Source organism: Eleutherodactylus coqui, chromosome 1 (genome assembly GCF_035609145.1).
Source record: "Eleutherodactylus coqui strain aEleCoq1 chromosome 1, aEleCoq1.hap1, whole genome shotgun sequence".
Taxonomy (NCBI): Eukaryota; Metazoa; Chordata; class Amphibia; order Anura; family Eleutherodactylidae; genus Eleutherodactylus; species Eleutherodactylus coqui.
The window spans coordinates 92,851,450-92,874,211 of NC_089837.1; the positions used below are offsets into that span (position 1 = coordinate 92,851,450).

Genomic DNA, 22,762 nt, shown 5'->3' on the forward strand with positions numbered 1-22,762 from the left:
GACATAGGTAAAGTGATCTTATAAGCATAAATGCTTGCATACCAGTTTAATACCACAGTCCATTGAATCCATTCATTTAATGCCTAAGACCCTGGTGATTTAGTTCCTCACTCTCAGAGATCTTCTGAAGTACGGTCACAATATCTCCTACAATGAATACAGCTAATCTTGGTCCTACTTATTACTTTTCATAATAGTCTGGCTATCATTTGTTTTGAATGCATGTGCTTTTGTAAAATCATTAAATCAATAAAACTGTTTGTAAATTTTTAGCCCCGTTTGTCAGTTATCCAAAATTAATATTTTCTTATGGTCGCCTGCCGACGGCTGGGTCGGATCCCACTGCGAGAATTCTCACAGCGGGTTGCGGACCCGTGCCCCTGCAGAGGCCTGCGGCTTATCCGCTTCCGGCGTTTTCATTCTCTACTATGCGGCGGCTGCTGGCCAGCCGGCGCCTTTGCAGAGAGGAGCCGGCCTGTGACCACTGACATTTCTGTGCGGGCCTCTGCGAGACCTGCACAGAAATAGAGCATGCCACGATTTGTTTTCGGCGCGTGATTTCACGTGAACAAATCAGGTCTGTCTGCCTAGGATTACGTTTTCTAATGCAATGCTATGGCAGCGGCCACGGTTGGAAATTCTGCGGGAAATCCCGCCGTGGGATTTCCACTCGTGTGCAGGGGGCCTAAACTGTAATTATTCATCTGTAGGCCTTAGTCAGACGGGCGTTTTTTCGCGCGATTTGCGGATCGCATGATGGATGCGCATCCGCAAATCGCGTGACCGGTGCCCGAAAATCGCCCGAAAATCTGCTCCTAGCCGCATTTCATTAGAAACGGGCCGGAGCTGTCCAGCGCATTGCATTCAATGGAGCGGCAATACAGCCCGCTCCATTGAAAGCAATGCGCTGCGGGCGAGTGTGGGATGAATTGTCGGGAAGGGCTTAAATATATAAGCCCTTCCCTGCAAGTCATCCAGAAAAGTGTTAAAATAAAGAATATATATATACTTACCTGCTCCCGGCAGCCGGAGTTCCGCGCGGCCAGCCTGCAGTGGGTGTGAAGGGGGTGTGAGTCAGACCTGCCCCCTGATTGGCTCAGCGCTGCAGTACGGCCGCACGGAACTCCGGCTGCCGGGAGCAGGTGAGTATGTATATATTTTTTATTTTAACACTTTTCTGGATGAATTGCAGGGAAGGGCTTATATATTTAAGCCCTTCCCGACAATTCATCCTGCGCTCGCCGGCAGCCCATTGCTTTCAATGGAGGCGGCTGTATTGCCGGCTCCATTGAATTCAATGGGCAAACATCGTTCTTTTCTTCCACAGCTGTTACAGCTGTGGCAGAGAAGAATGATTTGTCTTCTATATGTTCTCAATGGGGTCAGTGCTGCTGCCGCCGGCCCCATTGAGCGCATATAGAGAAGAGAACAGGAATCGCAGATCGCAGATAGGTGCGATCTGCGATTTCTGTTCTATAATTTATCGGACGAGCGCATAAAAAGCGCTCATGTGTCCGATACCATTGCAAAGCAATGGTTTTATAAAATCGCCGGACGCATGCGCAAATCGCGGCAAAAAACGCCCGTCTGACTAAGGCTGTAGAATGCAAGTTTCAGAATTCAAACAATATGAATTACAGAAAAGTTACACAGGTTCTTCAACATCAAACTATGTTGCATAGCAGTCCATCTCCCCCCAGGGAATCATAACAGACCAACTTTATTTGCAGATTGCTTAATAAAGCTAATTAATTATAACTCTGCACTTTGACTTCTTATTTTAGCTAGACGAAGCATGCAGTACAACATATTTAAGCAGCAATCACAAAACATTTCCAGAACATTTATAAAAGTGGTACTTGGCAAAACAGTACATGACCGAGGGGAGCAAATTACTAGTTCGGCTACCCTCTAAATTTCAGTTAGAAAAGCTGGCTTTGTTACCTTATTTGAAAAATAATACAATTAAAAACAAATGAAGCTTGTCCAATAAAGAAACATTACTTTATGAAGAAAAAAATGTGTTAAAAATATACAGCTACAAAGATATGTTAAAGTTTGTACTTTCATAATAGTCAGGGGATATATTGTATACCAAAATAGCCAATAAGTTCAGGAAAAAAAACTAAAAAGTTTATTTAAAACTTTGTAGCATCTCCTTTACGTAGAGTGACTTCTTCTTGGCTGGCACTCCTCAGGGGCAGTTCAATCCCAAATTTACTGATTTGCCTTTAATCTGTCCTTGGTGCGGCATGGATTTTTATGCGGCTCCTGCTTCATCCTTTCCCATAAGGATTCAATTGGCAACAAATCAGGGCAGTTTGCAGACCAGGGAAGTGTAGGAATCCCATTTTCAGCCAATCAGGCTTTAGTCAACTTAGCTTTAGAACAAGAAGCTCCACCTTGTTGGAAAAAGAATTCTCCTTCATTAGTTTGAAGCTTTGGAAAAGAGAACAAAAGATGATGGCATTGATAGTATTCACTATGAAGTGGAGACTTCCATGCATTTAGCTGACATGCATCTCCATACCGTTACAGAAGCTGGAAATTTTGGTGTCTGAGTAAGGCCTCATGTCCATGGGAAAAATCAGGCCCGCCGCGAATTCTTCATGCAGGATACCGCAGCGGGCCCCTCCTTTCCCATGGACATGAGGCCTAAAAAGAAGAATTACTTACCTGTCCGGACGCTGCGGATTTCCCTCCGTCGTGGCCGGATCTTCTTTCTTCGGCCCGGCGGATGTGCTCAGCCGCGACAGAGAGCAGAAATTCAGCTGCGGGTGTGCTGTGGATCCAGACGGCTTCCATAGGCTTTAGTAGAAGCCTGCGGGAGACCCGCACTAAAATGGAGCATGCTGCGGCTGTTTTCCCGCACACGCAATCAGGGGAAAATGACATCCGCAGTTATTTAATTACCTGCGGGTGTCCAATGCATCTCTATGAGGCGCGGATCACGCTGTGGGTGAAACGCTCCGGATTTTAAAATTTTATTTTAGCTGTGAACATGAGGCCTTAGGCAGTCTGGGTGAAACACTTTGTCAGAAGTTTGGCCCACTGGTTTGTACTCATTGCCAACACAGAGCTCGAATCTCGACTCATCACTCTATATTATTGAATTCCATGGACAAGGCACCTAGTTTTGATAGTCCTTAGCAAATGCGAGATCTTTGATTTTTTACAGGTTCGGAACAAGTATTTTTTCTTTTTCCTTGTAGAAGCCAAAGCCAAGTCTGCAGATGACTGTATTTCATGTTATGTTACTTAAATTCTTGCTGGCAATGGAATTCCACTTCACTGAAATTGCAGCAACTGAATCTTGCTGATTCTCCTTAACAATTTTGTACAACACTTTTCTGTTTTGGACAGAAATTTTTGACAGGAAGCCCATTTTCTTTCCAGCAGTTAAGCCTGTTTTTGTATATTAAAACAATATCTTGAATTGTTGATTGAGGTATATCCAATGTTTTGGAAATCAGTTGGTCATCTACTTGTTTCCCGAACAACTTTTTCTGTAAATTTCATGGAGACGTTTTGTTACTGCTGCTTATTTACGTTGTACTGTATACTTTGTCTGGATTAAACAGGAAGCCAAAGTGTAAGGTTATTAAAATTAGCTTTATAAATTAATTTGCAAACAATAGTTGGACTATTTACTTCAAAAATCAAATTTACATTATGTCTGTTCAACAGGTTTTCCAAGATAATTAAAAAAAAATAGCCAGCCATAGTAAAAAAAAAAGCCAGTACTCACCTGCCCAGGACCCAGACATACTGAGCTGGATCTGCTGAGGTCAACAACAGGTGTGTTTAGGCTTTGATTATTTTTTACCATATCTGGCGGTTTAAAAATAATTATCTAGAAAAACTTTATTATTTGCTAAAGCTTGTAAAAAATGAATATCCAGTAGAGTCATTATTAGCAATGATATCCTTCTCGCTGAAGCTTTTTGAAACTATTGAAGTCATGAAGATCTTTAGGTTCAACATGCTACATGAGATACATATAAGTGCTCTGGTATCTGAGAGATAAAAGTAATATATCCTCACAAAAGCCCACAAAACACAAAGTCATGCTTAACGCACTTACTTATCTCCTCTTACTTCCAGACTTGCTGGCATAAAGTCCGTAAAAATTGGTGGCTACTCTAAGGGCCACTGTTATGATTTGGGCCAGACATTCTCAGACGAGACAAACCATGCCTGGAATGCGGTTTACCTAAACAAGAAATGGCATCTTCTAGACTCTACATGGGGAGCAGGACTTGCAGACAAAAGTAATAGTAAATTTAACTTTCGGTAAGTAGGAATAAATTCCAAATGCTATTATATGCCATAGCTATCCTAAATAAAATCCTCATGTGATGCAATGACATTGATTTGAAATCACATCAAAAGAATTATCAGGCTGTACATTATAGTTGAAAATAATCAGATACTGAGGGGGAAAGCCCCCATCTCCAAATGTAGGTACATTTTATCTCGTTCAGAAATTCTATGCTGATTAGATTCATGATGAAATGTAGCAATTGCAGGAGGTGGTGGCAACATCTCTTCCTAGAAATACATTACCTAAAACTTGCATAAATGTAATGCCAGTCTTTGAACCTTGTTAAGATATAGAGACTATACAGTAAGGGATCCTCTCTATGAGCAATAATGGAGAGCTGCATTCAAGCAGTGTCCCTTGTTTTGGCAGACGTAAGCCATGTATTAGAAGTATGAGTATGATGACCAAACCCTTTAAATCTTGACAGTTCTAGACATCATCCTGCCTGTGATGATAATGAGATGACTGCTGAAAAATTCTCACTACAGAACAGGAAGCGTTAGACTATTAATACGCTTAGTGGTCAGTGTGAAAAATGTAGGTTTTTAAGAATTAAAAAAATTTAGATTGTGACATTGAAAAATTTAAAAAAAAAAAATCACCCAAAACTAGAGATGAGCGAGCATACTCACTAAAGACAATTACTCGATCGAGCATTGTCCTTAGCGAGTACCTGCCCGCTCGGAAGAAAAGGTTCGGCTGCCAGGGTGGGTGAGAGGTGAGTTGCGGCAGTGAGCAGGGGGGAGCGGGGGGAGAGAGGGAGAGAGAGATCTCCCCTCTGTTCCTCCCCACTCTCCCCCGCCTGCCGCCGGCAGCCGAACCTTTTCTTCTGAGCGGGCAGGTACTCGCTAAGGGCAATACGCGATCGAGTAATTGCCCTTAGCGAGTATGCTCGCTCATCTCTACCCAAAACCCTAAAAAAAAATGTTGAACATAAAAACGATTTATACACTAGGTAATTTTCTATTGACATTTTCCTTTTAAAGGAATAAGAAACGTAGAAATTAATTATATAAGAAAATAGTAGATAATCCTGCCTAGAATTTGTCAGTCTGCAGGATTTTCTACCTAATAGAAATCCTGCAAAATGCAGGAGTTAATCTCTTGCTCATCTATTCCATTTTTGCCCAGTGAATGTCTGAGGGTGCGCTTTAGCAAAGGGGGCTGGACTTAAAAAGGACAGTTCATGTTCTTATGTCAGCCGGGCCAACTGAATAGTTTTGTAGCCTTGGCCCTGACTCCAACGAGGTCTCTCTTTTCCCTCTACTCCCTCCCTTTCCCCATAAAGGCTCTTCTTGGTTTCAGTTTGCAGAGCTGTGAAGGTGTCAAGTGGGCAATCCCCACTGCACACTGTCAATAGGTAATGTCAGACGTGATTAAAAGTGAGTAGTGGGGACTGCCAACTTGACACATTCACACTGAAACGAAGAAAAGGCTCTTACTGCAAAAGGAAACGGGAGGTTTCTGCTGAAGCTAGTTATCTTACAACTAAATACAGGAAAGTGAGGAATAAGGACGCTTCTACAAGGGCCGAGAAATCATTCAGATTCCCATGATCAGCGGAAATCTGAATGATCATCACTCAGTCTAAATGCACGCATGACTGAATGATGAACAATAAATTTGTTCATTGTGCAGTTTCTGCATGCATAAAAACTTAATGACCTTATTGACCTATGTAAACAGGCTGTCGTTCATCTCTGACCGACTGTTGGTTTACTGTGAATGGAGGCCCACTCTGCCTCCATTCACTAGCGAAAATTGTTACTGTGTAAAAGGGAGAAGTTGTCACTGTGGAGGACAAAAAAAAATTGTGGTCCAGGGAGAAAGGGATTCCATCCTAGAGGTCTAAAATTTTCCTCTGAAGTGTGCTGGAGTGAAATTGTGCCCACCTTACAGTTAGGATGGCAGAAGTCATCAGACCCAGCACAGACATTTCTTGTCTGAAAGACACCATTTTGTAATTCCTTCATTCTTCATACCTCTGCATAATCATATAACCTTTTGGGAGGTGGAAGGAGACATGTCTAGAGACTGGAAACTATCAGAACTGTGCGAAAGGTAAACTAAGGACTTGGAATCAGTGAGGATTTTCCCTAATTTATGTCCCATCCCAGACTGGACATAATTTTTTCACTCTTTGAATCTGGAAAGAAAAACCTTCTACTGAGTGACCTACCAAGAGAAAATCATCCAAGTATGGAATAATAAATGCATCCTTTCCCCAAATATAGTCATCATTTCTGCTACCAACTCCGGTAATACCCTTGGGGCTTAGGACACCCCAAATGAAGGGACTGAAACTAGAAGTGTAGCTGTGGTTGGTTTATCTTTACAGCTACTCTTAGAAATTTCTGAGAAGATTGATGTACGGGACATGATGGTACACATCTCTGATGTCTATCAATGCCATAACACAAATCTTTGAAAATACATCGGACAGCAGACTGTATTGTTTGCATCCAACATTTTTGATGTGACAGGAATTTGTTTACACCTGTTAAGTTTATAATAGTATGGAAAGTACCATTGAGGTTTTTGACCTGAACAAAAGAGTGGAGAAAAATCCTTCTCCTCTTTCCAATTCTGACGCTGAAACAATAAATCTTTTAACAAGAAAAAAACTTCTTCTAATAGAATTGATTGTTTGCATGGATCTGACCGAAGATCTGTATCCCTCAAAGTCTTTTTTGAGGGAGTGAGGTAAAAGTGAGCCAATAGCCTTCTCTTCTTACTTCCAGCACCCAGGTATTCAAGGATATGTTTTACCAGGCTTGAATAAAGAGGGAAAGACGTCTCTCCACATGGGGCCTGGCATCATTGTTGAGATTTGTTTGCAGCATCTGTTTTTTGTACACAAAGCCTTTGTTTCCGTTACTACTGGGCTTTCAATTTCTTGATTTTTTTAAAAATCTCTATTCTTTATTTTCCACCACCTATGAAAGGGTCTTTGCTGTCAAGAGCAGTTAGGGACTGGAAACCCTTCTTTTTGTCACAGGCCTCTTAGAACCTAGATCTTCACTCCAACATTTCAACCATAAAGCCCTCCTTGTTGAGTTCAAGAGACTAGAGCTAAGCTTAAGTGCATCTGCGATTAAATCAATCAACTAAGACATTACAGGGAGTGAATACAGAATCTCATCTCTGGATGTATTATCATCAAGAAGATGCTATTCCAGCTGGTTTAACCAGACTTTTAGGGATCTGGCTACAAATGTAGCCACAATACAGGGTTTGAAGAAGGATGAGGTAGCAGCCTCCCAATTTTTTTAAAAATAGGCCTCAGCTCTACAATCAATTGGATACCTTAAGGAACCTAAATCCTCAAAAGAAAGGGACGATTTTTTAGAAATTTTAGCCACTGGGGCATCAATTTTTGGAGCCATACCCCATTCTATTATTTTTTTCTTCATGAAATGGATATTTTTCTTTTGACCAATTTGAGAATATATTTTTTTTTATCTGGACACTTCCATTCATTTTTAATTAAAGCTCTAATATTAGACTGAATGGGGAAAAAACTCTAGCACATTTGTGTCTCAAGCTGTCAAACATTTGATCTTGAATCGATTTTGACTCCTTAATCTGCTCAATATTCATTGTAGACCTAACTGCTTTCAGCAGCAGGTCTGTATCTTCAGCATGAAATAAAGTCTCCCTGACTGATCTTCATGAGAATGATAAACAAGAAAAATAAATTTTCCCTTCCTCAAAACATTCAAAATGATCTGAATCAGATGCTGTATGTTGAGAGTGTTTAACATTAGAAGGGCCTGGAAGGGATTTTTTTTAAAACTTCTATAGACAACCGAATTTCAGATCTAACTATGGCTTTAATATTTTGAAATAAAGAAGCTGATCGTTCAGATATTTTATATAGGCATGCCTGGCATAAAGGTTTTCTATGTGAAGGGGCAGTTTTTTTCCCACACATTGCACATTCACTATTTTTAGTTTTAGCAGTGGCTTTTTTCAAGATATTCCTAGCCTACATAAAGAAATAAAAAATAACACCATCAGTACTCAACATAAAGGGAAATAAAGGGAAGCAAAAAAAAACCCTCATACCCTCCGGAATACCATATTGCCATCTTGTGCCAGATCCAGGTGTTCAGCACGCTGATGTCCCTCACCATTTTTCATCATGGTTAAAAAGGTCAGGATAAAGGAGTGCAGCTGTTCCAAGATGCACCATGCTTGCTGGCTGGAGTCTCCACTGCAAGCGCCTCTTTTGTGCTCCAGACAACCCCACAATTCCTCCCCCTTCTCCTTCCTGAAGCCAACAGCTTTCACTGTAAAGCTTTTCTGGTTGCTCCCCTGCCTTAGCATCTTACGTCACTTCCGGGGATTAAAATTGCATCATCTGAACGCATGCCTTCCTGTGAACAACATGGAGCCCCGCTGCATGCTGCATCACTTCCGGTTGCATCTCCTGCCAGAAACAGATACTATTCACAAAAGGGTAAGACCAAGCACAGAGCTACAGCGCCGGAGCATGCTGGTCTTTTATATCACTGCAAGGAACTGTCTCGAGGAAGACTTTCCATCAGCACCTTTCAGAAGGATACAGGGGAACCCAGTATGCACCTCAGGGAGCAGGAAGGATCTCCAGACCTTTCGGCAGCTCCTTATGGAGACTTATGCTGACATAGGTAACCCAAAACGCATAGAGTATGGGGGAAACAGGCCCATTAGAAGGTATCATATCTACAAGATTATTTTGTTTCTCTTACTGAGAACAATTAAATATTTATTCCAAGCATGTTTGTATTTCAATAATTGTTGATTTTCTAAGCACATCTGCTGAAAGTTTATTCTAACTCTTTCAGTAAATAAGTAATTTATTTGAAGAACGCAGCCATCGATTCCACTACCTCTTGCATGTCAAGCAAGCACTCTACCATTTGGAGTTAATCCACTACTCTCTATTTATTTCTATGGGACTGGCAGAGAAACTGAGTACTGCACTCTGCTATGTCTAGCAGTCCCATAGAGATGAATACAGGACACAGGATCCTCATTTGCATGATTGGTGGGGTTCCAGCAGTCAGACCCCCTACCAATCAAGCACTTATCTCCTACCCTCTATATAGGAAAATGTTTGAATCTTGGGGCGACCCCCTTAAAGGAGGGATTGCTGGTATTGTTTTTAGCAATTTTTGTGAATTTGACTGTAAGAGAACATATGTCAGTCTGCACTACATAGTTATCTGCAATGGTTGGATGCTGAATATTTAGCCCTTGATCCCTTGGGCTAAATATTACATAGAACTTAGTTTCACACCTGCATTTGAAGTCCTTTAAAACTGATCTTTGCACACTCCACAAGTTTCACTCTGGGAGGTCTGCCAGAGTTCTTACTCTAAGCCCGCACAATGCACACAACACACACTCCTCACTGGTGGGTGGTGGTCGGGCTGCTTCCTTCCCCTCCTATTCCCAGGGCTTTGCTTCCTTTCTCCTTCCCTTCTCTGTCCCCCTCCCTTTCCCCTCCCCCTCCCTTTGAGGTCACCTATTGTTTTGCTATGCAGTGTACTGATAAAAAGGATCCATTCAACACTAAAGGCAAACAGAAGGCCTACGGTTTGCTTCCCTCTGTCATTGACTTTAATGCAAAAAACAAAGAGGTGTTTTCAGTTTTTTGGACTGGACCAATAAAGCTGCAAACTGTGCTTTTTTCCGTTTAGAAAAACTTAAAGCAAACGCAACTGAGTCAAACTGAACCCAAACTGAGAGCAAAAAAAATGTACTGCTCTCTATGGGTCCAGTTTGCGTCAGTTTTTTATGAAAAAAAATGGAAAACAAAGACTGAGGGACAAACGCAGATGTGACACAAGCCTAACACAAGCAAACTGTAATCAATTCTACTCTGAATACTCGCAACAACAGAGAATTTTCACTTACAGATCTGGCGCACCTTAGATGCTTTTTATTGTCTATTTTCTCTTAACAAACTGTGGTGTATGAAAATCCTAGGAAATCATCAGCTACCTATAAACATAACTCGGATTTACAAACAAATCTTCAGTCGGAAAAAGGCTAGATTTCTGTAGATCCACATGTACTCTTTTCTGGGTTGATAATTCACAGATGAGAAGTCTCTATGTCATAACTTCCATACTCAACTGACACAGTTCTTAAGGAGTTAAAATATCTGTCTTTATCTTAAAAAGCAAGACTAAAACTGGGAGTTATACACTATCCTACCAAAGTAATTGGACACCTGAGCAAGAATCCTGATGACATTGGATACTCTCTGTGGTATACTTTCTACTAATGTCTGATATAACACAGCTGGTTCTTCCCTACATTCACCCTGTTAATGTCTGGTGAGTTCTCACAAAGATGATAGATGATAGATGCAGTTCATGTTTCCTGACCTGCCATTCCAGTTCATCCCGAGGATGTTTAATAGGGTTCAGGTTGGGACTTCCTGTAAGGCCAATCCGATTGTGGAACATCCTCAAACCAACATAATACAGTGCATTGGAAGTATTGCTGACCAATCGCAGAGTATTACCACATTGTGGTTAGCGCAATATTTAAAATTTCATGGTACAACTCCATATTCATGGTTCTTGCCATTACAACCAAGAGACCAAGCCCATGCCACATAAAACATCCCCAGATCATAAAGAAACCTCCACTGTACTTAACTGTTGGCACAATATGGTCATTCAAATGCATTCCCCAGGCATCCACCACACCCAGATACGTCAATCTGATTTGAAGAAGGACTTGTGTGATTTAATACTCCATAGAACATTCTTCCATTGCTCCACTGCCCAATGAAGACGCTCCATGCGCCCTTGTAGATGAGTTGATGCATTTTTTTTAGAGAACTTTTCAGACATTTGCTGGATGAATGGAGGGAAATACCAGCTCAAGTGTATCAGACGTTAGTAGAAAGTATGCCACAAAGACTATCCAATGTCATTAGGGCCAAAGAATTTGCAGTAAGTGTTAACATATGTAAATACTAGTTTTGATTTTTGCTCAGGTGTCCAATTCCTTTTGGTAGGATAGTGACCTACAGAGTTCTCAATTAATAGACTTCAATATAAAAAAACAAAGCACTTACAGATTAGCCTGCTCTTTACCTCTGAAGATTTGTTTGAAGCCAAGGGAGATCCTATGTAATTTTGCCTGCTTTAGGGGATGATTTCTGAATATTCTCAGGCTCCACACATTTTTTATATCTTTGTAATTTGATTCTGGAGATACACAGTCAGAGCAAATACTCTGATCCAAGTAATCATTTAATAGGTGTAGACTCCCAATTACTCCCTTATGTCACATTCCATACAAAGGGAGGTAACAACATAATGTCCTTCACTTTGTTTTTAAAATCAGACAATGAAAAGATACTGTTTTATAGCTAAGGTGACCACAATGTAGGCCTTGAAATATCTTTTTTGTGCAGGTACAATGAATTTTATTTCCTGACGCATCCAGCCTTATTCATAGAAGAACATTTTCCTGATAACCAGAACTGGCAACTATTACAAGTTCCGCTTTCACTAAAACAGTTTGAAGGGAACTTATGTCGCAAGAGCAGCTTCTACAATGCTGGGCTGATAGCATCGTATCCAGAGGCTCTCGAGGTAGAAACAGGTATAGAAATCCATATAAACACTTTTGATGGGGATCCTTCTTTTACCCTGTTCTATCTCTAGGTTGCTTGTTTAAAAATCTGATGTTTTAAAGAAAAATTGTAGAATTATACAGTAAAAAATATAATTACTGTATGTTTTGTCCTTTAAGACTCACTAATTAGCAAGAAAATACCTTACTAAAAGGTTCCAGCATCACATTAGGCTTAACATGATGTGCATATTGTGTTTAGCTTCCTCTCCTGTTTTGCACTGATATTACAAATCAGTGTCAGGTAGGAGAAGGGAGAACTTTATGGTTATGAACAGCCATAAAGTTTCTTTCAATGGTCAGGGAGAGTAGCCAGGGGAAATCCTGGCCTCTACTGACTTCGGACGATATGGCATTGCGTTACTCGCGGCGATAATCCGGCTGCGAGTAACGCAGTACACAGTTTCCATAGACTTAACTATGGAAAGCACAGCCCCCTGTCCACGAGCGGAGAATCATAGCGATTCTCCACTCACGGGACTCAAATGGTGGCATGCTGCGATTTGCCGCGATTCTCCACGGGGAGCCTATCTGTCAGATAGGCTCACCACAGACAACTGTCAGTTCTCTCTCTTGTGGTGGAATAGCACTAGCGATATTCCGCCTCGCCCGTGGACCGGGGGCCTTATGGAGAGAACTTTGCAGCGATTCATAGCCCAACATTTCTCCTTGTCCAGCAATGATCTGTATGATCAATGCAGGACAGGAAAGGAAACTGAACGCAATGTGCACATTACGTTGACAGGATACATCACTGGAGCCTGAGGAGATAAGTAAACCAGAAAACTGCAGACACCATTAATTCTGGCTTTAAAATGAATTTGCCATAATGATGAGAGCTATAGTCACCATATGGGAGACCTGCAGAAATGTAGGGAGAAAACTAATGTTTAAAATGTTGTAATTAGAGATGAGCGAGTATACTCACTAAGGCACATTACTCGAATGAGTAGTGCCTTAGCCAAGTATCTCCCCGCTCATCTCTAAAGATTCGGGGGGGGCGGGGCGGGGAGCGGCGGAGAGCGGGGAGGAACGGAGGGGAGATCTCTCTCTCCCTCTCTCCCCCCCCCCCCCCCGTTCCCCCCTGCTCCCCGCCGCAACTCACCTGTCACCGGCGCCGGCCCCCGAATCTTTAGAGACGAGCGGGGAGATACTCAGCTAAGGCATTACTCGCTCGAGTAATGTGCCTTAGCGAGTATACTCGCTCATCTCTAGTTGTAATGTTACAGCATGTTAAAATTTTGCAGTGTCCTGAATGTGGACTTAAAAGAGGGTTCAATTTTAGAACTTCTAATGTTAATCTTTGTAGGCAGCTCAGTTCTTAGAACTACAAACATGGATCAAGCTAGTTCATTAAGGATGCTTTTAGATGGAATGACTATCATTCAAAAAGTGTTCAAACGAGAGAAAGTGAATGATAATTGTTTGAGTTAAACATGAGCCAATGATTGAACGATGGATGAGAATTGTTCGCTTTTCACTCCTCGTTCATTTTATGCAAGCACAAAAAACATTGTTGGCTCGGTCGCTTATCGGTCTGTTTAAACAGCAATCGTTCAGTCCCTCTCCTTCGCTTATACAGTGAATGTAAAAGACTGAACGATTCTCATTTGAACGAGCAAGCAATGCATTTGCCTGCCTAGGCTGCGCAAGAGCGAACAAGCTAGTGGTGGCATCACTCGCTCGTTCGTTCAAGAGAGAATTGGCTCGTCTAAAAGGACTATAACCCTTCCACTTCCTTAGACCACGAAGGAATTTTTAATTAATATGAAGAATTATTTGTTTTACTTTTTTCTGTTGACTAAACCTTGGTGTGTATTATAGTTAGGTATCATTGTATTGTCTGAAACATAAGATATATTATATTATTGATAGCCAAATTCTTCTACAAACTGTAACACAAAGTGGTGAATAAATGTGGGCAATGACATTACTTTCAATCTCTTACAGTTAACGGAAAGGCTACATTTACCATCGAGGGACATTTCCCTGCTCTTTTTTCCTTCACCCTAAATAAACTGGAAAAGCCTGGTCTTCTGACTCTAACTAAACATGGAATGCAGCTGGAGGTGTATCCACAAGCATCGGGCAGACACCGACTGGAACTTTATACTAAACCTTATGACAGCACAAAGGAAACATATGAAAGCATTGTAGAATATATAATCTACTGTGGATCTGTAGATCCTGTATTCAAGATCCCTAGAGAGTTAGATGTTGTGGTTGGCCCAAGTTGGCTGACAGACAAGAAGGGGTTTCTCCAGCTTACATGCCGTGACCCAGTGATTAACACTCCGGATGGTCGTTGTACTATTGGTTTCACATTAGCCAAAAGAAATGTTGTAATAGCAACTTTACATAGTGATCTCATCAAACCTGGAGATGAGAGGAGGTATGTCTTGCAAACTCTCCGAGGCAATAGAGTGGAGTTTAAGATCCATTTACCCCAACAAGGCCACTATGCCTTAAAAATACACAATTCCACTGGCCAAGGAAAGTTTGAATGCTTTTGTAATTACCTTATTATATGTACAAATCCAGATGTTGCATGGCCACCTTTCCCCAAAAAACTACAAAACCCTGTTGGGCCAACTGCTTTAATGGAAAAGAAAGGCCTTCTGCAACCATCTTGTCGTGATCCTATTATTTATTCTGAAGATGGACATTCAAGTATTTCATTCACATTAAAAGAGAATATAAAAATTGTGACAGCACTCTTGAATGATGATGCATCTTTAAATGACTGTGGAGGAAAACGCCATGTGACACATGTGCAAAGAGGCCAGCACTTAGAAATACAAGCCCGTCTACCTCAAACAGGATCTTATGTCCTTCAGATATTTGCTGACAGCAAAACCTCTCCCACTAACTTTGAATATATCTGTAATTATCTGATTTGCTGTTCCAATATCGATACCGCCAGCACTGAGGCACCTGTTGTACCCCACATACCAGTGGGTTCTAGCAATACAACAGATAAAAAGGGTTTCATCCAGCCATCGCAGTTAGGACAAGTGATTGATAGCCCAGATGGGCGATGCTCTTTAAACTTTTCATTGGACAAGGATATGAGTTGTTTAGCTACTTTACACTCAGATGATAACAACTGGAATAGCCAAATGGAAAGAAGATACATTCTGCAAACTCATAAACAACGTCAGGTTGAGTTCTATATTCAGCTACCCAAAAGTGGTTCATATGAATTAAGAGTCTATGCAGATAATAAATATCAGCCTGGGAATTATGAGCTTGTATGCAGTTATCTCATTTCATGTTTAAACCCTAATGTAGCTTGGCCACCATTCCCTAACATACTGCAAAACCCTGTTGGGCCTACACTATTATCCGAGAAGAAAGGCCTTTTCCAACCATCTCAAACAGAGCCAATAATCCACTCAAATGATGGACGGAGCTCTCTATCTTTCACACTTAAGAAAGAGATAGGTATATTTGCTAGACTACAATCTGAAGAAGTGCTATTGACCGAAGAGGGTGAAAGGAGACATGTTATACAAGTCCAGAGACAGAACAGAGTTGAGTTTCACATACAGCTGCCACAAGCAGGAATGTACGTTCTGAAAATTTACACAGAATCCGAGCAGGGCAGTTTTAAATTTGCCTGTAATTATCTAATTTCTTGCGTTAATGCTCAAGTGAAATGGCCTTTGCTTCCACTTGAGTTATGCAACCCTGTAGGACCTAGTTATTTCTCGGATAAAAAAGGACTTCTTCGTCCATCCCACCTGGACCCAACAATTCAAACAGATGATGGCCGCTGCTGTGTCAGTTTTGCTCTGGATGAAAAGATTGAAGTTGTGGCTACCCTCCACTCCGATGACTTCACATCAGAGGAATCTAGAAGGTACATCTTTCAAGTGGAAAAGGAAGGTCGGGTTGAATTTGAGATCCAACTTCCAAAAGCTGGTAACTATGTGCTGAAAGTTTGTACCAAGAAGAAGTCAGACCTAAGCAATGTTTATGACTATGCCTGCAATTACCTCTTGTGTTGTTCCAATACAAAAATACGGTGGCCATTCTTTCCAATGAGATATAGTGCTTGGAATATGAGCTATGAACTGCTAGAGCCAAGGACTGGTATCCTGCCAGCCAACAGTGAGGTACAGTTCAGAATTAAGGCTAAAGGATTGGCAGCAGTGACTGTCAAAGGCAAGAACTTTTGGCCTTTGACATTAAGTCGAGATGGGTTTTGGGAAGGCGTCTGTAGCACAGCTGGAAGCAAGGACATTCAAGTACTAGTGACAAATAATCTGAACAAGAATTATGCTCTGGTGCTTAGTTATCAGGTGAAGGGTGCAGTTCATCAGCGTTTAATAGAAAGCTCATATTCCTCTTAGCTTTGCAAGTCGGAAACTCTTTTCCAATGCACCAGCTCCCTTACAATATGAATCATCTTAATGAGAACACTTGTCAGAGGTGCTAAAACCAGATATGGATGATCAGCTACATTGAAAGCCTTTGTGTGTGTCATATTAATGTACTCCATCATGATTTCAGCTAACACTTAAAGCTGTTATAGCATTTTTACTGGGGTTATCTTAGTATGTTTTGTTTTTAACAGCCACATTTTCCATGTGCTTTCAACAGGAACATTTGATAAGCAGATATTTAGCCTTACTGATAAGACTGTATATATTAGAATTTGTCTGCCAGTAGTGCTTTATATGTGAATGATTGGAGAATGTATGGTTGCATCATACCACTGTGAACTGCACTGCGCAGTCAGTGCAATATATCTTAAAACCGTATAGGAACTGAAACAGTATTTACAGTAATGTATTTATACATGGCCAGTTTTAATTAAAGTTGTAATTGTTTGTCTTACTCCTGGCAGCTTATTGATTTTTTTTTTCCATTTCATCCGTGTTCCATTTGAACTTCTGCTTTCTATCGCTGAAATATACTGCCACAATGTAACAAAAGAATTATAATAAACCATTTTGCTTATCAAAAAACACATTTACATTGTGCTTATGACTAGCTAATAGAATCATTAAAAGGACACACTCACTGTTAAACTTTAATAGCAGCCATGGTATAAGATAAATTTACGATTACTGCGATCGATTATCTCTGGCTGCCCCATTGAAATGAATGAAGCAGACAGAGAGTTGATTACAACACTCAGCTATTTCTGTCTGCTCCATAGAAATGAATGGAACCATAGCACTCTATTCATTTCAATGAGACAGACAGATAGCCAAATCGAGCAAAGTGCTTGGGTATCTGACTGTGCCATTGAGAGGAATGGAGTCACTGCAGCGCATGTGCGACCAGCAGATCCATTCCTCACTACACTACAGAAATGGGACAATGATGAGCAGGGGCGTAGCTAAAGGCTCATTGGCTGGGGTGCAAAACTTTATGCTGGGCCCCCCCCCAACTTCTCTTAACCTCTTAACACCGAGGCGTAATTTAAAGCTCCTGGACTCCAATGCAAAACCTGTAACAGGGCCCCCAACTATAATGCTTTATTCATAGTACTCAGCTCCCTATATGGAGAAGAGAGGCCTTATGAGCCCCCTAAGGCTCCTGGGCCTGGGTGCAACCGCATCCTCTATAGTTACGCCAGTGGGTACGAGTCTCCCATTCTCAGGATCAGTGGGGGTCCCAGCGGTCAGACAACTACCAATCTATCAGTTTTCCCCCATGCAGTGGAAGGGTGAAAACTGGAGGGAAAAAAAGTCTAATCGCCAGTATATCCCTTTAATTAATTATCTCTAGCTATTAACTTAAAGGGGAAGTCCAGGAATTCAACAAAATGGCTGATGTCTGTTCAGCCTCTGGAAACCCTTCTTTTAGACCAGAGGGGTGTGGTTGGAGGTCATGGGCAGGCATTGTTCATTCATGTCAAACTTACCATTCTATTAGCACTGAACAGTGTGGCGTTAGACTCCCAAACCCACTCTCAGCCCTGCCACCCATCAATCTAAAAATGTATTGTCTTATCCTAGGTTGAAATTTCCACAGGTTGTATGGACGGTGACATTTTTGCTGGACAACCCCTTTAAGTTTCTAATTAGAGATGAGCGAGCACCAAAATGCTCGGGTGCTCGTTACTCGGGACGAAATTATCGCGATGCTCGAGGGTTCGTTTCGAGTAACGAACCCCATTGAAGTCAATGGGCGACCCGAGCATTTTTGTATATCGCCGATGCTCGCTAAGGTTTTCATTTGTGAAAATCTGGGCAATTCAAGAAAGTGATGGAAACGACACAGCTACGGATAGGGCAGGTGAGGGGCTACATGTTGGGCTGCATCTCAAGTTCCCAAGTCCCACTATTAAGCCACAATAGCGGCAAGAGTGCCCCCCCCCCTCCCAACAACTTTTAGTTCTGAAAAGCCCTCATTAGCAATGCATACCTTAGCTAAGCACCACACTACCTCCAACAAAGCACAATCACTGCCTGCATGACACTCCGCTGCCACTTCTCCTGGGTTACATGCTGCCCAACCCCCCCGCACGACCCAGTGTCCACAGCGCACACCAAAGTGTCCCTGCGCAGCCTTCAGCTGCACTCATGCCACACCACCCTCATGTCTATTTATAAGTGCGTCTGCCATGAGGAGGAACCGCAGGCACACACTGCAGAGGGTTGGCACGGCTAGGCAGCGACCCTCTTTAAAAGGGGCGGGGCGATAGCCCACAATGCTGTACAGAAGCAATGAGAAATATAATCCTGTGCCACCACCATCAGGAGCTGCACACATGGGCATAGCAATGGGGAACCTATGTGCCACACACTATTCATTCTGTCAAGGTGTCTGCATGCCCCAGTCAGACCGCGGTTTTTTATAAATAGTCACAGGCAGGTACAACTCCGCAATGGGAATTCCGTGTGCACCCACAGCATGGGTGGCTCCCTGGAACCCACCGGCTGTACATAAATGTATCCCATTGCAGTGCCCATCACAGCTGAGGTAACGTCCGATTAAATGCAGGTGGGCTTCGGCCCACACTGCATGCCCCAGTCAGACTGGGGTTCTTTAGAAGTGGACACATGCAGTTACAACTCCCTGTGGACCCACAGCATGGGTGGGTGCCAGGAAGCCACCGGCGGTACATAAATATATCCCATTGCATTGCCCATCACAGCTGATGTAACGTCAGCTTTAATGCAGGTGGGCAAAAAATTAATTGGATTACACTGTAGGCGAGGGCCCCCAAAAATTGGTGTACCAACAGTACTAATGTACCTCAGAAAAATTGCCCATGCCCAACCAAGAGGGCAGGTGAAACCCATTAATCGCTTTGGTTAATGTGGCTTAATTGGTAACTAGGCCTGGAGGCAGCCCAGTTAAAATAAAAATTGGTTCAGGTGAAAGTTTCAACGCTTTAATGAGCATTGAAATGTATAAAAATTGTTTACAAAAATTATATGACTGAGCCTTGTGGCCCTAAGAAAAATTGCCCGTTCGGCGTGATTACGTGAGGTTTCAGGAGGAGGAGCAGGAGGAGGAGGATGAATAGAATACACAGATTGATGAAGCAAAAAGGTCCCCGTTTTTGATGGTGATAGAGAACAATGCTTCCATCCGCGGGTGCAGCCTACGTATTGCTTAGGTATCGCTGCTGTCCGCTGGTGGAGAAGAGAAGTCTGGGGAAATCCAGGCTTTGTTCATCTTGATGAGTGTAAGCCTGTCGGCACTGTCGGTTGACAGGCGGGTACGCTTATCCGTGATGATTCCCCCAGCCGCACTAAACACCCTCTCTGACAAGACGCTAGCCGCAGGACAAGCAAGCACCTCCAGGGCATACAGCGCGAGTTCAGGCCACGTGTCCAGCTTCGACACCCAGTAGTTGTAGGGGGCAGAGGCGTTACCGAGGACGGTCGTGCGATCGGCTACGTACTCCCTCACCATCCTTTTACAGTGCTCCCGCCAACTCAGCCTTGACTGGGGAGCGGTGACACAGTCTTGCTGGGGAGCCATAAAGCTGGCAAAGGCCTTGGAGAATGTTCCCCTGCCTGCGCTGTACATGCTGCCTGATCTCTGCGCCTCCCCTGCTACCTGGCCCTCTGAACTGCACCTTCTGCCACTAGTGCTGTCGGATGGGAATGTTACCATCAGTTTGTCCGCCAGGGTCCTGTGGTATAGCATCACTCTCAAACCCCTTTCCTCTTCGGGTATGAGAGTGGAAAGGTTCTCCTTATACCGTGGGTCGAGCAGTGTGTACACCCAGTAATCCGTAGTGGCCAGAATGCGTGTAACGCGAGGGTCTCGAGAAAGGCATTCTAACATGAAGTCAGCCATGTGTGCCAGGGTACCTGTATGCAACACATGGCTGTCCTCACTAGGAAGATCACTTTCAGGATCCTCCTCCTCCTCCTCCTCCTCCTCTTGCCATACACGCTGAAAGGATGACAGGCAAGCAGCATGGGTACCCTCAGCAGTGGGCCAAGCTGTCTCTTCCCCATCCTCCTCATGCTCCTCCCCCTCCTCCTCAACGTGCTGAGATATAGACATGAGGGTGCTCTGACTATCCAGCGACATACTGTCTTCCCCCGCCTCCGTTTCCAAGCGCAAAGCATCTGCCTTTATGCTTTGCAGGTAACTTCTCAAGAGGCATAGCAGAGGAATGGTGACGCTAATGATTGCAGCATCCCCGCTCACCATCTGGGTAGACTCCTCAAAGTTTCCAAGGACCTGGCAGATGGCTGCCAACCAGGCCCACTCTTCTGTAAAGAATTGAGGAGGCTGACTCCCACTATGCCGCCCATGTTGGAGTTGGTATTCCACTATAGCTCTACGCTGCTCATAGAGTCTGGCCAACATGTGGAGCGTAGATTTCCACCGTGTGGGCACTTCGCACAGCAGTCGGTGCACTGGCAGATTAAACCGATGTTGCAGGGTCCGCAGGGTGGCAGCGTCCGTCTTGGACTTGCGGAAATGTGCGCTGACCCGGCGCACCTTTCCGAGCAGGTATGACAAGTGTGGGTAGCTTTTCAGAAAGCGCTGAACCACCAAATTAAAGACATGGGCCAGGCATGGCACGTGCGTGAGGCTGCCGAGCTGCAGAGCCGCCACCAGGTTACGGCCGTTGTCACACACGACCATGCCCGGTTGGAGGCTCAGCGGCGAAAGCCAGCGGTCGGTCTGCTCTGTCAGACCCTGCAGCATTTCGTGGGCCGTGTGCCTCTTCTCTCCTAAGCTAAGTAGTTTCAGCACGGCCTGCTGACGCTTGCCCACCGCTGTGCTGCCACACCGCGCGACACCGACTGCTGGCGATGTGCTGCTGCTGACACATCTTGATTGCGAGACAGAGGTTGCGTTGGAGGAGGAGGAGGAGGAGGAGGGTGGTTTAGTGGAGGAAGCATACACCGCCGCAGATACCAGCACCGAGCTGGGGCCCGCAATTCTGGGGGTGGGTAGGACGTGAGTGGTCCAGGCTCTGATTCTGTCCGAGCCTCCACTAAATTCACCCAATGTGCCGTCAGGGAGATATAGTGGCCCTGCCCGTCTGTGCTTGTCCACGTGTCCGTTGTTAAGTGGACCTTGGCAGTAACCGCGTTGGTGAGGGCGCGTACAATGTTGCGGGAGACGTGGTCGTGCAGGGCTGGGACGGCACATCGGGAAAAGTAGTGGCGACTGGGAACCGAGTAGCGCGGGGCCGCCGCCGCCATCATGCTTTTGAAAGCCTCCGTTTCCACAAGCCTATACGGCAGCATCTCCAGGCTGATCAATTTGGCTATGTGCACGTTTAACGCTTGAGCGTGCGGGTGCGTGGCGGCGTACTTGCGCTTGCGCTCAAACAGTTGCGCTAGCGACGTCTGGACGCTGCGCTGAGAGACATTGCTGGATGGGGCCGAGGACAGCGGAGGTGAGGGTGTGGGTGCAGACCGGTAGGCACTCGTGTCTGTGTCCTCAGAGGGGGGTTGGATCTCAGTGGCAGCTTGGGGCACAGGGGGAGAGGCAGTGGTGCAAACCGGAGGTGGTGAACGGTCTTCGTCCCACCTTGTGGGGTGCTTGGCCATCATATGCCTACACATGCTGGTGGTGGTGGCTCCCCAGCTGATCTTGGCGCGACAAAGGTTGCACACCACTGTTCGTCGGTCGTCAGGCGTCTCAGTGAAAAACTGCCACACCTTAGAGCACCTTGGCCTCTGCAGGGTGGCATGGCGCGAGGGGGCGCTTTGGGAAACAGTTGGTGGATTATTCGGTCTGGCCCTGCCTCTACCCCTGGCCACCGCACTGGCTCGGCCTGTGCCCACACCCTGACTTTGGCCTCCGCGTTCTCGCCCGCGTCCACGTCCACATCCTCTAGGCCTACCCCTACCCCTCAGCATGCTGTATTACCAGTAGTGCAGAAACAGAACGCTGTAACTAAATGTGCCGCTTATTGGCCTGTGGTTGGAGGCTGACTTCGCTTACGGAACGCACAGCAGAGGCAGGAAAGAATATTGCGCAAGCCTGCTGTAACACTTAGCTGGCTGTGTATGAATTAGGACAACTACCCCCAGCAGAGACCCAGTACACTTGTGGACAGGAATACAGCGGTGATGTAAGAGGCAACACAGAGGCAGGAAAGAATTTTGCGCAAGCCTGCTGTAACACTTAGCTGGCTGCGTATGAATTAGGACAACTACCCCCAGCAGAGACCCAGTACACTTGTGGACAGGAATACAGCGGTGATGTAAGAGGCAACACAGAGGCAGGAAAGAATTTTGTGCAAGCCTGCTGTAACACTTAGCTGGCTGCGTATGAATTAGGACAACTACCCCCAGCAGAGACCCAGTACACTGAGGACGGTCACAGGCAGCCCAAATAGATTTTTTT

The 22,762-nt window shown here is 44.1% G+C and overlaps 1 protein-coding gene across 1 annotated transcript in view; it reads left to right on the top strand.

Moving 5' to 3' along the window:
* Window positions 1–16,941, top strand: part of KY (kyphoscoliosis peptidase) — a 99,185-nt gene extending 82,244 nt beyond the window's left edge. The window contains exons 9-11 of the mRNA XM_066598093.1: window positions 4,105–4,293; window positions 11,748–11,938; window positions 13,919–16,941. Of these exons, the coding sequence (XP_066454190.1) occupies window positions 4,105–4,293; window positions 11,748–11,938; window positions 13,919–16,323 (2,785 nt within the window). The 3' untranslated portion in view covers window positions 16,324–16,941. The remainder of the gene's footprint in view (window positions 1–4,104; window positions 4,294–11,747; window positions 11,939–13,918) is intronic.
* The last annotated feature ends 5,821 nt before the right edge of the window (window positions 16,942–22,762 follow it).